The sequence below is a fragment of the Eleutherodactylus coqui genome, chromosome 7 (genome assembly GCF_035609145.1).
Source record: "Eleutherodactylus coqui strain aEleCoq1 chromosome 7, aEleCoq1.hap1, whole genome shotgun sequence".
NCBI classification, from domain to species: Eukaryota; Metazoa; Chordata; class Amphibia; order Anura; family Eleutherodactylidae; genus Eleutherodactylus; species Eleutherodactylus coqui.
Genome location: NC_089843.1, coordinates 194,771,749 through 194,787,725, shown reverse-complemented (window position 1 = coordinate 194,787,725; position 15,977 = coordinate 194,771,749). Strand labels below are relative to the sequence as shown.

Genomic DNA, 15,977 nt, shown 5'->3' with positions numbered 1-15,977 from the left:
TGCTTGGCTGCCCTCCGTGGGATCTGACGCAGGTAAGCACGTTGTTCCCTACTGTCTCTGTGTAGTCCAACAGTCTGTTTACGAGGCTGTAGATCACCTTGTTGGCATCTGCTGTGTACTCTTAATATAGTGCTACGTACAGACAGGTATTAGTAACTTGGAATGTTATTGTGTTTGAGTTGTGAGCAAATCCTACATTACAAGCTCTCATTTCCTTTCCAGGACGGGTCCCACAAGTCGCTAACATCTGCTCAAGTGTCGTCTGTGTCATGTCTGCAAGGTAATTTTTCAACATTTGGCCTTTAGATACCCATATTTCTACTTGTTTGTTTAGCTTCTTATTAGTTTGTGCCTTTAGATGACTTTGGTATTTTAGAAGGCCCTTATCGCCCCCTACAGTCTAGGATGAGCTCTCCTTGTTCTACAACAATAGGACATTGCAGTTTTTGACTAACGCAGCTGTAGCTCTGATTCTCCACCATACAGATGTAGCAAGGTTTAGCTTGTCATAACTTTGAAATAAGTTATCTCTTCTTTAGTCATTAACCCCTTAGTTACATCCTGTGCGGTTTAAAGTTTGTATGAAGGAGGATCGGAAGTCGATCTCAGTCCATGCCATGCAGGTGCCCGCTGTTTCTCACAGCTGACATTTTCTAGCATCTGCCAAAATCTGCATTATTGCTGTTAACCTTGTAAATGCCGCTGTCTGTTCTGACAGTGGCATTTATGCTCCTTGATTGTGGAGTCCCAAATGGCTTCCCCGCAATGAGATCACGAGGTGCCGTTCAGTTACCATGTTTAATTGCCTATCAAACAATGCCTGAGGCTTGATAAAATGCCTGACCATCCGGCCTGCTGTCACTGCATTGGTGGTCAGCCAACTTCACTACCAGTGAAATCAATGGGATAGCGGCCTCTGTTACATTTACTGCTCCTCATTCTGGCCCCGACTGGATGTTACAGCAAGAAGGCCCAATGATTTGGCACATAACTCCTTGGCTAACACAATAGCATCTCTGTGTCTTCATTTTCTTACGCTGTTGAGAAACTCTGCAAATTTCTCAGTGTTGTTTGCATTGTATATAAATGAGGTCATGAATGTGAGTGAAAGCCCCAGGTTTGTGTACTGGTGGCTTCCCTTGCATCTGCACTTTTTGTATAAGATGTTTTGGTAATTGATTGAAATCTGTCGTTCTGGACAATGGCCTGGTAGCCATTAATCATTTTGCTAGGGTACAAATTCAAATTCTATCATGAGAGAGAAGCGTATTTGTACTCAAAAGTACAATGGGCTATCCTCAAATGTGAAGTAAATCCTACTAGTGATTTAACATCCAATAATAATGGTTGTGAACGTGGTGATGGGCACCGGAGGTAAGAGAAAAACTCTTAACGGCTTCATTACATATTCGGCTTAGCTGGTATATCTGTTGGGAATGAAAACTGCTTACTTGCTTTCAGAATCCCTTCTTCAGCTACTGACCACCTTAGCCCAGTGACACCACCATATTTGGCCAGTGTTCTGTAATACAGAGTGGCCTGACTGCAGATTTCATGACTAAATCTCCGAGGATCATAGGAATCTGACCAGGAAAACACGTCCACCTAACAGACGCAAAAACATGGCCGAAATATGGTGGTGTGTCACTGGCATAAGAAAGACATAGAAATAGAGGATATAGGGGAATGAGTACAAGAAACCTAAAAAGTTCTTTTTTACTTCTCCCAAATACTCCTGTTTGACTCTTGGAAGTTAAATTAACATTTTTCCATTGACCATACACTGTAGTCTAGTTTCCAGATATAACCTCTAGAGAGGGGGTCGGGGAGGGTGGAGAGGAATGACAGCGCCAGAGGCAAGAGGGGAGATGGCAGAGCGCACGGGAAAGCTGAACCCAGCAAGGGAATAATGGAAGAGCAGCAAGAAAAGTCACTTACAGGGTCGCCAGCAGCGAGAGCATACATGGCATCTGGGCGGGGAAAGAGTGACATGGTCGGCAGCAGCGGAAATGAGATGTCGCAGCCGGGGGAGATGATGGGCGCCCATTCTCCTGCCTAGCCATCAAGTTGTGGGCATTGGTTGTGGGCGCGCATTTTGTCTCCACCCATTCTTCTGGTGGAGACAAGATACACCAGTATCACTTATTGGTGGCTACCTGTTTGTTGTTACTCAGAAGTGATGTGTGCGGGGCGATATTAATGATCCTCTCCTTTACATGTCTGTAACTTGCAAACCAGACGGTCAGTTCGCATTTGACACAGAGGAGAACTAAAGTAATTTTCTCATATGTATAATTGGCTGGTAAAAAAACACCAGGTGAAATGGCCTCTGATTGACGGCCATGCCAGCTTGGTCAATAACAGTGTTTGCAGAATCATCTCTAGAAGTACTGAGAGCATTTACAGTAGGAAGGCCAGTGGAGCAGCAGGGAGGAATAACAGCCTCAAAACAGACAAGGGCAATAGCTCCCAGACTTTGGTACTCCCAGAATTTCTAGCCCGTTTGGGCTTGGACTTTTACATGACTAATGAGTTCTTCACATTTCGCATTTTTCTGCCTTGCACCAAAAAGCAGAGGGTGGCTTGCAGCCGGGTACCAGTTCCTGCTATTTCAGTTAAGTCTTTGTTTCTGCTGCAGCTTCTTTCAAGGATCACGCTCGCGTTGCTCTTGTGGGAATTAATGGTATTCGTGCACAGGCGCGGGGGCTTGGAATGACTGTTGCTAATCGAGGAAATTCAAGAGTGGAAATACAAGCGACATCAGGTAGCCAAACTAGGTAAGACCCGTGCTGTTACCATCTGATTTTCACATGAACATTTCCCATCACCTCTGTCCTTTTAAAGTTAATACTGCTATGATGGCTTCCTTCCAGTGTTTGGTCGGGGTACCCCGGATCGACCAGGAACATTCATTCTGGGGCCTTATGGTACAGTTGCATGCATATATTACCGGATACCTATCAACAAATTCCCTTACCACAGCATTCTCTATATACTTCAATAGAGTTGTGTGTGGCCCTGTTTCCAATGAAGTATATGGAGAACGCAGCGGGCAGGTATTGGTAGACTGCTAGTCACCAAGTATATGCAGCTCATGGGAGGGGGTGGCGGGGGGGGGGGGGGGGGGTTCAGAACCCACTGGGGGATTCCCCTGTTTACCTGTGGGCCATTCTGAGTTTGGATCCTTCAAGCATCATGATAACAAAGTTCAGAATATACACTTTTATATGAGAGGTCATTTGTTCATACTTTATTTATCCCGTTGTGATTGAAAAACTGTCTTCTGAAATCGAATCTTCCGCTGGGATTCATCTGATTTTGTGTTTGCGTGTCTTTCTGTAGTAACTGTCAGTTCATCATGATGCATATTTTTGTCATAGCAAAAGTGATGAAAATGTTATTACTTGTCCGTATAATTGGGGGACACAGCAGACCTTGGGTATAGCTGCTTCCACTAGGAGGTGACACTAAGTAGAGAAAGAGTCTCTGCCCTAAGATCCTATTGTATATCTGTTTTGGGATACTTGTCTGCTTCCATAGGTGAAAGGACCCAGCGCAGACATCATGCTCATCATTTCTCTGGATTCAAGATGGAACTTTTTAATTCTCGGGAGAGAGACTTGGGGAGGAAGAGGGGTTGTTGGGGACTGCTGTGGGTTGATTTGTTAAAACAAAAATGCTCAATGAAAATTAACTTAATTTTTTTTTAAAAGTAAAAAAATGAGTTGGTCCCTCCTACCAGCTCCACCTCTCCTGCAGGCACTGAGCAAATTAGTTTTATCTTGGTGTTTACCTTTCTGCTCTGCAGGTCTTCTGTCTTTTCTTATTTTATTGTATTATTTTTCCTTTTCTCCCTCTAGCTGGGTATCAAGGATGAGCTAACTTCCCTGTTACTTCCTCCTCCAAGAAGGCATAGTGGAACATAACAGCACTAATCACTCTGCTTCCCCCCAGCTATAGGGTCAGCTGAGGTTCCCGTCTGCTACCCCTCCCGCCCCAATTCTAGCCATCTGTCACCACTAAGTGACAGCCTCTGAAGTGCTGACCCCTTTCCCGCAGGATCCTTGTATAGTGCCTTGGCCTTTCTTTTGCCACATGATCTCTGACGGACCCGCCTCTGACCAGGCTAGGCTCAAAGTGAGTCACTGGCTTCAAGTCCTGTACAGGCCGCGACCGGAAAAGGGACTTCTGGTTGGCGCGCTGGTATAGGGCCGGACTTTCTCTTGAGAAGATCTTCCGGCGCAATGTTAGCGAGCCTCCTTATCAACAAGTGGTTCCTTCTACTCCACTGCTCCTTGTTACACAGACTGATAGGGATTTGGCTTCCTGTACACATCTCCACACCGATCGCAGCCAAAGGCCCACTATCTGGTCCTTCGCTACTCCAATTAGCACCAGGGCCTTGTTCCTATTTCAAGTGGTGCCCCAATAGCACCCAGAAATAATCCCCAGCAACCACTGACCAGGTAACCCCTGCCCTAAGGGGCATTTTTCTTTGTAGCCATTATTCTCTTCATTACAGCCATACTCTGGTTTCTCGTCAGAAGATATAAATCTTTCACCTTTTACTAAAGTTTTCTGTGGAGAGGAGCAACACTGGATTTTACCACAGCAGTCCTTTCCGTAGAAAGTGTTTAGTCGTCCATTACTATCAGTGATATGGAGCTAGTACATTTAATGAGTATATTTCCCTGTATTCCTTTCGCGTTACTTCTGCAAGCATTCTGTCGCATTTTTCTCATGTCCGAGGGTTAACCTTTGCAGTGTTGTGAGGGTCAATGCTCTACATTTCTCCTTTACAAGGGTAAGAAAAAAAAAAACCTAAAACTTTAGCCTCTGCATAATTCGTTCACCACATATTCTTTTTGTGTACGGCCTTTGTACTTAAGGTGTATTGTGTTAAGGCCAAAAATGATTATCCTTAGCGCACGTTAGGAAACCGTCACTCAGTTTTCCCTGGCAACCGCTGGTTTCTGGTGGACAAGGCACATTTGTTAGATACTCGCTCCCTTTCAGACCCCCCATCTTTTAAAAAATAAATAAATAAATAAAATATATATATATATTTGTTCATGTGTTATATGACCTGTAGACATCCAGTCCTCAGGCAACCCCATTCTTCTGGTCGACATGAACAACAGTACATACACTGGTAGCAGCATCCTGAGCCTCATTCTCTGGCACTTTTCGTCCTCCAGGAGACTATTGCTTCTCTAAGGAGATTCCCTCCTATCATTCCAGGACAATTTCCACAAGAATCCTGCCTTCAAATCATCATCTAGATTCTTCTGCCCTTCTGACGCCAGGCCTACTTAATTCGTTCTCTACTAAGAGACACTTGCACCATACTGCACTAATGGCCCGACCTGGCCATTCACTACATCTAAGGCATCGAGTGTATGGTGCTGAGCTTAATCCCATTTTAGAACCCTCCTAACCTTGTACATCCAACAGCAAGAAGATGGAGGGCCAGTATCACCTATCGAAACAGCCTAGTCCAGAGCGTGCGTTAGGTTAATCTGGAGAGATTCAGTATGGAACTTGTTTCTTTCTGCCGGTTTACCCAGGATAGTGGTTTGCCTTTTTTTGATGGTAGCAAGCTACAAAGCACACAGTCCTCTCCTCTTTTCCTCCATCACCTGTTTATTTAGCTCCTGTAAGGATCAAGTGCCTCTCCCTTAAAATTTACAAGTATTTTCTTGGCTATCAGGAATTTCTTTCCTCCTAGTGATGGGAACGCTTTCAGCCTTCATTACCTCTATTCCTACAAGAAGCATTAGTTGCCAGCTGCTGGTGGACTTGCTTCTTACCAGTGCCCACTAAGAACAGCAGGCTAATCACGAAACCTTATTCTTGCCTCTCCCCCTTGGGTACTGCTCTAGAACGTCCCAAGGTCATCTGTGTTCCCCAATGACACGGTTGAGAAAACAGGATTTTTGTTACTTACTATTAAATCCCTTTCTTGTCATGTTCATTGGGGATAGACAGCAACCACCCAATTGGTTATTTTTACCAGCACTGGCGTTGTCCTCTCAAAAGTGTTCCTCAGTCCGGCATGATTTCTTTTCCTAGAACTACTTGTTTTCTACTTAGTCTATATGGCTCAACTTCATGTGTTATTTTGCTTTCTCCTACTGCTTACATACAAACTGATTAGCTTGGTGCCTGCAGGAGGGACTAACTCTTTCTTTGCTTAGTGTCACCTCCTAGTGGCAGCATCTATACCCATAGTCTGCTGTCCCCCTCAATGAATGTGATGAGAAAGGGATTTTACGGTATGTAACAAGAATCCTGTTCTTGTATAATACTATAGCCAAGCTTTGTTAATAGGATACTATGTAGGGCGTCTATGATGAACTTTTTTAGTTCTTTTTTTCTTAATTTGGCAGTTCAACAGCAGAAGCAATGGATGAATTTGACTCAAGTTTTACAAAGTTGAGGATCTTTGCAGACGACAGTGTTTCACTGGCTCCATCGACCACAGAGTCTGTATTCGTGGAAGGTAAGTGTTGTTAGTGTAGACTGCACATAATAAATACTTTGGATTTAGTTAATGGGAGGAGTATAATAACATCCACTCCATAATTAGAAGTTTGTTTAGCCTTATTCTGACATGTTCCAGTTCTACATTCACCTTCCTTCTGCCTCTTTCACAATTGGTCATGTGATTCAATGGGTCATCAATATTAAAAAGGTAGCGAACATCTGTTTTGATTACCCTAAACCTCTATAACAGCTTTATTGGGCCTAGAGGGACATTTCAGAACATATCCATGTAAGTGGCAGTAATTAAAATACCTTAGAAAAATATGGATGACTTCCCATAGATTTTTTTATAAATTGGTGTCTCTTTGGATATAAAACCTTATCCTACTAGTTTTCATTAAAAAGAAACTAAACAGTTTCCTAGCTGTGCTTGCAGTATTTCCTAAGATACTGTAATCTCTAAAGGACCAAGGTGCTTTTAAAATTCACCAGACTGATGGATCGTTGTTCAGAGTGATGGAAGCGAGCTGAAGGAGATGTGAAATTAGCAGTTTATTGCAGGGGAAGGAGGACACTATAACATTTCATGTTACAACTGTGTGGGAAGGAGGGGATGATTACTTTATTGCTAGGGGAGGAGGCATTCAGGGTTTGCACTGTGAGCGTTCTGTGATGTATACCAAGCAGATGCACAGTAAAGAGCGCTACCTGTACCCCAAGAAATGTTATTGTCTTAATTCTTCCACTGCAGTAAAGCGCTAACTTCACATTTTCTCCAGCCAACCCCCCATGCAGTACACTTTGTCAGTCAGCCTGAGAAAGTGATTTAGAAGAATCCAGGTCCTTCAGCTTACATTATGTTAAAACATATATTCTAAGCACAGCAAGGAAAGTGTTAACAATTTTTAATGAAAACCAGTGAGAGAGCTGTTTTATATCCAAAAAACAAGGGTGTCCGCAAACCCTTGTTAGCGCAAACAAATATTTGCCTGTTGGTATGTTTTTAGGTATCCACATTAATTGTATTCAAGCTCGAAGAAGCTTACAAATCACACACACTTGGATGAGATTGGAAGTCATCTGCTTATTCCATTAACAAGCAGAAGTATATATATAAAACCTTTTGCAACGAGGCTAGACCATGCCTTACTTGTAATAATTATAATTTATTATAGTTCATTGATTATCATTGGTTATTAACTAAACTTAACTAAACAAAAACAGTGACGTCTTGGTTGTCAGGCAGGACTTCTCTCTGGCCGATTGGAACTAAAGGCTTCTATAAAATGGCCTTTTCATGAAGAACAGGTGCGGATAGCACCAAGGTTGTGTTCTCTAGTTCTTTTGTCTCAAAGTACTGAACAAAATGGGATCTACTGACCGAGGAAGGTGGTTGTACTAGATTGTACATCTGCAAAGATCTAGTAAAGGAATATGTGAACAATATGATTTGACAGGCTGAAGCATACAAGATACAAAATGGATTCATATTTACTGCTCTAACACCTTGGACAGGTGCTTGCCATGTGCAAATTACACAACTGAGATTTCCTTAGCTGGGAAATGTCCTGTGACCCTTGCAGCTCACGCTCCCATTTAGGCTTGGTTAGCACTTCTGAAGAGTCCTGCCTCATGGATTGTTCTCTGTAAAGAGATGTCAAACAAGGATACTTGCCTGTTGAAGAAACTCCCAGCAGATACTTGGAGTAATTTGCATATGGCACAGGATTTGTTAAAAGTTCTCTTTTTATGGTATGCGTTACTATTGGATTTGTCCTGAAATGTCTCTTTAACCCCGGTGTAGGGTCGTCAAAATTGATAACGGGTTCAGTTGAAAACAGCTTAGTCAAACAAGATGGTGAGAGTCTAGACATAGACAAAAGAAGTATTAAGTTGGGCAGTATATCTAAAACCTGCGGTACCGATGATCCCTATAGCTAATCAATTATGAACCAAGTATTGCTAAATAAATAGTTTGATGGTTTGGTTCCAAAGTTTCCAGAAGTGTCAAATTATTTCTGTATCGATAAACCAACTATTTGTTATAGAGTTTAGGAGCTTTCCAGTAACTTTGTTGTCCAAAGCAAGCTCTTATTCTCTCCATCTTCCAGATGCTTTTTATTCCTCTGTGAGGGCTGAATTGGAAGCTGATGCTGCTGAATTCGAGTTTGAGTCTTGGAGTAGTGCCGTGGAGCAGCCATATGCCAAAAAGCAGAAGAGAGAAGTCGTCAAGCGACAGGATGTCATATTTGGTGAGCAGGGCATACTGCTACTTCTTCTTAAAAGTTAAGTACGAGACAATAAATGCTGTATAGAACTTTCCTTTTCATATTTTCAGAACTTATGCAGACGGAAATGCATCATGTCCGAACGCTGAAGATCATGTTAAAGGTCTACTCTCGAGCACTGAAAGAAGAACTGCATGGGAATAAAGAAGTCAACCAGCTCTTTCCATGTGTTGATAAACTTTTGGAGCTACATGAGCAGTTTTTAGCTCGATTGAAGGAGAGACGTAAAGAGTCTTTAGAAGAAGGTAGTGATCGGAATTTCTTTGTACAGAAGGTTGGGGATATCCTTGTACAGCAGGTGAGAACTAGATGTTTACTCCGTGTGACAAATGACAGAAGTGACGAGATATTTGGGAGGTTCTGTAATACAGAGCATTGGATAGTTCAGGCTTTGAGCTTTCCTTTGATATTCAAACAGTATATTTTTGTACATCTTAAATACCATATTGTTTAGGTGTTACACGTGGATGAGAATTGTCACTCTTGACAGCTTTACACACAAGTTGAAATGATTTCTAAATGGACTCTTTGATAAAAGCCCTGATTGCAGAAACTAAGCACACTTTGAAGCATGATATATTTTGCTGTTCAGAGACACACAAAAACAGTGTCACATATCACACTTTTCCGGCATGTGCTGTAGGCGCAACGGCAAAGAGTTGCTCTACTTCCATTCCCTCGGTCTCTCGCTCATTGCAAAACGGAGCATAAATCACAGCCCAACAGAGTCCAACATACCCCAAGATACATGTAGTCATCACGGACTGATTATTCAACAGTTGCAATGCCTTTTGGATTCTGGCACTGTACTGATGCATATAGGCACTTACTGCTCTCCAGCAGTCAAAGAGTTATACTCTATAGTCAAAGGCTATAAGTTCTATAGAACGTGCAACGACTCAGCTTTTAAGTTTTAAGCTTTAATGCAAAAAGTGCAGTGCTTATAAAGAGATACAATGAGGGCATGGCCTGGATAGAGGACAGAATGGATTTGTCCTCCTGAGTTCCATCTAATAGACCTCTACAGCGACTTCAAACTTGCACCATAACAAGTTAACTGACTCCTCAACAGACCCTCTACCAGTGATGAACATTATGACTTGTACAAGAACTGACAAGAACGACTCAAAACTGCTCACAGACTTTTTCCCATCTCATGGCCTGGATCAGCGTGCTGATAATGGCGGGTCCAGCCATATCTTTCCTTCCAACGCCTCCGGTAGCAGCTCTGGTCACTCTTCTCTTAACAGAAAGCAAGAGCCCTCCAACATCATTCCTCTATCTAAGCCGCTGCACTGACCCCACAGCCTGGTAGATGAGCACTCAGCAAGCAGTGGGATCTGAGCCTTTACCTGCAGGAGTGGGAACTCCAAAGCAATCTGCACTTGTTGCAGCTGTTTTTTCACCTTACAGCCCGTAGAAGCAGAGGGACTGCAACTATGCCCCTTAGAATTCAATTCATTTTACCTCTAATGCTGCATCTGAGATATTCGTAAATGAAATAGCGGTGGCTTAAAGGGGTTCTTTACAGAAAGATTTCCCTTTCACTACTAAAATTAACTCCGCCATAGCAGATTTTGGAGGTCACCTGGACCACCTTGAATCCAAAATGGGCGAGATGTTGATTGAAGCACATTGTTCCTTGTTCCTTTTTTATACAACCCTACTGACCCTCCACAATCTACCTCTCCTCAAATTACCTGTTTTTGCAGCAGAGACACCTTTCTAATTTGCCGACTACTCAACTTTCTCAGTTAAATGGCCCAATATCAGAAACTCAAAAGATACCTAACCAAACCTTATAAATTCCCTGGTTGTGATGGACTTTCAAATCAATACTACCAAAATATAACTCCCCCCTTCAACACAGCTATCCGTGCAGGTACGTTACCCAAGGAGATACTCCGAGCTACTATTGTTATCTCCCAACACGACTGCCAACTTAAGGCCCATATAGCTTTTAAATTGTAACACCAAGTTATATGCTAAGATCTTGGCACAACATGTCTTAACAGTTTTGACCAAGTAGGCTTCACAAAAGGCAGATAGGTATGTGATGGCACAAGGCGAACCATCAATCTTTTAACCAAGGTGAATTATATATAGTTGGTTGCCTTCTCTGCTCCTTACACTGGACGCATAGAATGTGTAAAATGGAATTCACTGGGGTTTTACCTCTGTTCCCCTGGAAAATGTTGAATTTGTAGTTAATATCCTTCATGCCATTAGATCCCTCTATACTTTACCTTCTGGTAGAAGTTTGGCCAATGGTCTATTATCTAAAGCATTTCATATTACAAATAGTATGTGCCAGAGTTGCCCTTTATCACCCCTGCTTTTCATTTTGACTATGGAACCCTTGGCTGAAATGATTAGAACGAACCTAAATATCCGTGGTATTCCAGTCAGAGCTAAACAACATAAGATAGGACTCTTCCTGGACAAAGTGCTAATCGCTCTAAGAGATCCATTAGCCTCTTTGAGGTCCACGACTCGCATTCTTCATCAGTTTGGGAATATATCCTACTATAAAGTAAATTCTCATAAATCTGTCCTCATGTGAATGTATGTGGATTCAAAAGCAGACATTATGAGAAAATTTTCCGACCAATGGGAAGAAACCTTGCTTCCCTACTTATAAACTATGTCCCTCTTTATCTCAGATGGCGGATATTAATTTTCTTCTGTCTTAGAGTCTTTAAGAAATGAACTAGCTGCGTTATGTAACACACAATCCTCCTGGCTAGGCCGCTTCATAATGTATAAGATGATGATTTTTCAGAAAATATTATATGTTCAAAATCTTCCAATCCCCATCCCCCATTCTCTCATTGATAAATTCCAACATCGGCTGTCCCCCTTCATTTGACCTAGAGCAGCATCTTCCATTGTATTTAAAAGCAGGAATCATGCAGGAATGGGAATGTCAAACCCTCAAGCGTACCGTACTGCAACTCTCCAGTAATGAGGCTGGAATGCATTGTTCAGAAGCTCTAATTCGCCTACTATAGAACTCCACCTAGGAGGCAACTTTTCCCTCCCAACACTCCTCTTTGGCTGTATAATGAGACTCTCTCTTTCAATGTCTGGTGTTCTTCTATACCAGTTTACTTACTTGATTGGACCACCTTAAGAATACCCCACATAGGGTCACTGTCCTCCTCTCATTGAGTGTACTCAAGGTTTTTGTTGGCTATATTGGTATCAAAAACTGGGTGAAAAAGGTATCCTATAGCTGACCTGCTAGTTGGTACAAAAATTTAAGCCGTTTTCTGAGCTAATTTTACACTTTGGATTACTAAAATAAATATCTGCAGATTATACACTGTTTAAGGGATTCTCCGCAAACATAACTCGCTTTTACCAAGTTTATGAATGACGTTCAAGTACTGCCTATTTGAAAAGCTTTTTCTCCTAAGAAACAAGAACTATCCAAAATGGAAAACTTTGTCTCCATTTCAGCAGTTTTCACTAATAGTCTAGATAAGTTCCATTCAACAGACTCCTGGGCCAAGACCATAGCGTGGTGTTAAAGTCCTAGTTACCTGTATCCTATGTCTGGTCCCATAGGATACATAGAAACCCTTTTGCATGACCATTGCATTTAACCTGTCTTGTCTATAATGTGCATTTGACTTAGAGATTTGTCTAATCTTTTTGCCCTGTGTTCTCAGTTCTCAGGCGACACTGGTGAGCAAATGAAGGATAATTATGGCATGTTCTGCAGCCAGCACAAAAAAGCAGTTGGCCACTACAAGTATCTTATGCGGGAGAATAAGAAATTTCAGAACCTGATGAAAGTAAGTAAAGGGTTGGTACAACACACATTATGCTAGACTTCAGAGAAATCTTGGGGGAAAAGAAGGGAAAACAAGAGGTGCTATGTGGTGTAGTATTCAGAAGATTACTCAGTGAAACGTCACATAATACGTAATTAATAAGTAGTAAGTCTATGATGAGTAATGCTCTCACCGGGAATGGTTGTGCCCAAGCACATGACATCACTCTGGAATTGAAGCTGTTAACCCGGTGATAATCCTGTTCCTGAGAGCTGCAAGTCTTATTTCTGGTCCTGAAGGAAGGGCTCCTTCCCTTTAAACTTACACCAGACCAATAGCATAGGTAGAACAAGCACAACCGGGGATGGACACTGCTCTGAGACAGTTGACACATAGAATGTCAGATTTAAAATATGGATTAACCTTTATTTTCTAATACAGGCAACACGTTTCAACACCATAATGGGGTCTTCTTTAGGCATAAGAATGCCTATAAAGTGAACAACCTTAATAGTAAACCACAAATTACCGCCATACCCTGGGGAGCGAGATGCGTGATATCATCATCACACGTTTTGTGATCATCCTTAATAACAGTACTACCGTATATAAACATCTCAAAAATGCATAAAGTACATATCTCATAATTCACAAGCTCAGCATTTAGGGCCAAATATTTTAGGAACCATAGCATTCGTAGATGCATAAACTGGTGTATAGCATCATCACAAAGATATGACAAGAATTAACCAATTAACGTCACAGGATGTAAGTTTACGTCACAGGCGCATGGTACTTAGCGCAAACGTAAACTTGCATCCCGTGTTTAAAGTTTCGCCGTGGTGCCAACTGCGGCAACACTGTAGTGATGGCTGCTAACATAGTGCTATCACTACTTGCTGCTGGGCGACTAATCATAGCGGTCCCAGCGCAGCGGACCTAGTTCACGCGATTTACAATGTGAGCGGAAAAAGAGAAGGACCCAAAAAAATTGCAGAGTCTGTTACAAACGAAGGATAAGGAAGGACACCATATATCACTGAAACCCCACACAACATACCTGTACATACAATGGCTTCACAATATACCGCAGGTCTCGGTAGTTATAACTGGATTATTGGGTTGAACCAGCATTTTCTGATTTCCCCTGATGGACTCCGCACAGCTTGTGCATAAAGCCGCATGCAGCTCCTTCGCTTCTGAGCCCTGCCATAGTAAATGTGAAAATTTACTGCTAAACTTCCATACTTCATGGAGTTGTAATAAAAAAAAAAATATATATATATATATAACACTTAAAAAATGTTTGCATTGTAAAGTCGGCCTATGGGAAATGTCAATTATTAACTATCTGTCTAACAAGCAGAAAAACACAATTTTTGAAAATTGCCGTAGAATCGCGTTAGTTTGAAGCAAAAGCATTCAAAAGTTATCACCACATAAAATGACAGGTGTCACATTTGAAAAATAAGGCTTGGTCCTTAAGGGGTTAAAGAGATTCTCTCACCTCTGAGCTCTCTCTCAACTACAGTCATCAAAAGGCTGAACTATTAAAATATGACGGTGAAGGCTGTAACAAAAGAAATGAATGCAATGTCAGAATATTTCCGCAACCAATCGGTGGTGTGCGCTCCATAGTGATGCCGGTGGAAGCTCCACCCCCCATTGATGGAAAAATAGTTATAGATCTCAGAATATTGGGACAGAAAGCATGATATTTTTAATGGAACTGCAGTTTTAAAAAACTTTTGCCATGTCATAGGAAAATTTTGAATGGTGGCTATCCGAGTGCTAGAATGAAGCAACAGAAGCGCTCGTGCGAGCAGTGTCTGTGCTCACCTCTTGACGATGGGCCTAATAGAAAGTCTTAAGTAGTGTACAGAGAGTGCGCCTGGATAAGCACTTCTGCTGCTTTCTTCTAGTGGTCTTAGCACCTGGACACTCCCAATCAAAACTTATACTTTTAAAAAATACTAAAGCACAAAAACTGTTTGGTATCGCTAGAATCGTACTAACCCTCAGAATAAAGTTAGCAAATCATTGGTACTGCATCAAGAATAGCATTAAAAAAAGTCATAAAATTTTTTTTCCCATATGACCTCACTTAAGTCTTAAAAAAATTCTCAGCACTTTATATGGTACTATTAGAACATACAACTTACCATACAAAAGCACATGTTGTCATACAGCTGCACAAACGAAAAATTATAATGTAGCCCTTGGAAAGCAAAAGCAAAAAAGCAACATTGAAAAATGGCTAGGGAGTAAAGGGGTTAAGTAAGTAAAATTCACACATTTTGCTATAATACATGTCATGTGGAAGTCCATGATGAAAGTGTGGAAGTTTACTCATGATGTTGAAAAGAAATTCCAGGATGCTAGAAAAAGTGAAGTTATTCTTCTTAATATCTGTTCTTATTTATGGGGTTGGCTGCTTTGGACAGTATTGGTTTCTTGGAAGGTCCCTCCAGCCATAAGCTGACATCGGGGCGCCTCCTTGCTGTGCACTCGCAGCGTTATCCACTTGTACGCTCCGGGTACGCTCCGCATCCTCACAGAAAGGTTCTTTGTAGCAGATAGATTATGGTCCTTAATCGGGACTCCCCCCCCACGGTCTCCTCTTGAGAACCCATTCACATGGGTGTATAGCACACGGACGCCCCAACCACATGCCCTGTGATCCCTGCTGGCTGTGTGAATGGAATGGGCTCTGACCCTTGATGCTGTTTTCTGGATCACACAGATGAATGGACTACAAGTTTTTGCCCCTCCTGTGGCACACTAATTCAACTGCTAGCCTAGAGCTGATTACTGGCATCATGTGTTTTGCATCTGTTATAAATGCTAAATAATCACTTAGGAGCACAAGTTTAGTGTTAATTACCGATTCCCAATATATTACACAGTAGACTTCCCTCTGCATATTTGGAGCCTCTAACAAAACTCATGATGTTTTTGCTTTCTATTCTATGGTCAAACAGAAAATCGGTAATTCGACCATCGTGAGGAGGCTGGGGGTGCTGGAGTGTATTCTACTGGTTACTCAGAGGATTACAAAATACCCAGTTTTGGTGGAAAGGATCATTCAGAACACTGAAGGTATGGGACTGGTCTTGGCTTTGTGCACTGACTTGGCCATTGCAGACATTTCTTTGTGGCCACGTTGACTGCTTTCAGCTTGTGAGTAGGCCTTTAGTTTATCATGTATGTTTTATTTATATTAACATAAAAACTCCTAAACTAAAGCCCCACTAATACAGATGAGGTGCACCAATGAATGTTTACTGATACCATACACTATCCCCGCCCAAAAATGCATCAACACTATGGCCTCCTATCTCCTATACATAAGCCGTATGCAGATTGACAATCTTGAGAACCACTTGTTCTTGTCCCATAGGACACACGTCCATGTGCGGTCCAA

The 15,977-nt window shown here is 41.9% G+C and overlaps 1 protein-coding gene and 1 non-coding gene across 2 annotated transcripts in view; both read left to right on the top strand.

Moving 5' to 3' along the window:
• ARHGEF18 (Rho/Rac guanine nucleotide exchange factor 18) overlaps positions 1-15,977 on the top strand; it is an 87,887-nt gene that overhangs the window by 20,736 nt on the left and 51,174 nt on the right. The window contains exons 4-10 of the mRNA XM_066574201.1: positions 223-280; positions 2,639-2,777; positions 6,390-6,502; positions 8,598-8,738; positions 8,825-9,072; positions 12,449-12,574; positions 15,535-15,652. Coding sequence (XP_066430298.1) covers positions 2,713-2,777; positions 6,390-6,502; positions 8,598-8,738; positions 8,825-9,072; positions 12,449-12,574; positions 15,535-15,652 — 811 coding nt within the window. The 5' untranslated portion in view covers positions 223-280; positions 2,639-2,712. The remainder of the gene's footprint in view (positions 1-222; positions 281-2,638; positions 2,778-6,389; positions 6,503-8,597; positions 8,739-8,824; positions 9,073-12,448; positions 12,575-15,534; positions 15,653-15,977) is intronic.
• LOC136574193 (U5 spliceosomal RNA) lies at positions 4,525-4,634 on the top strand. The gene has a single exon (XR_010786284.1). It is a non-coding gene; the product is annotated as a U5 spliceosomal RNA (small nuclear RNA).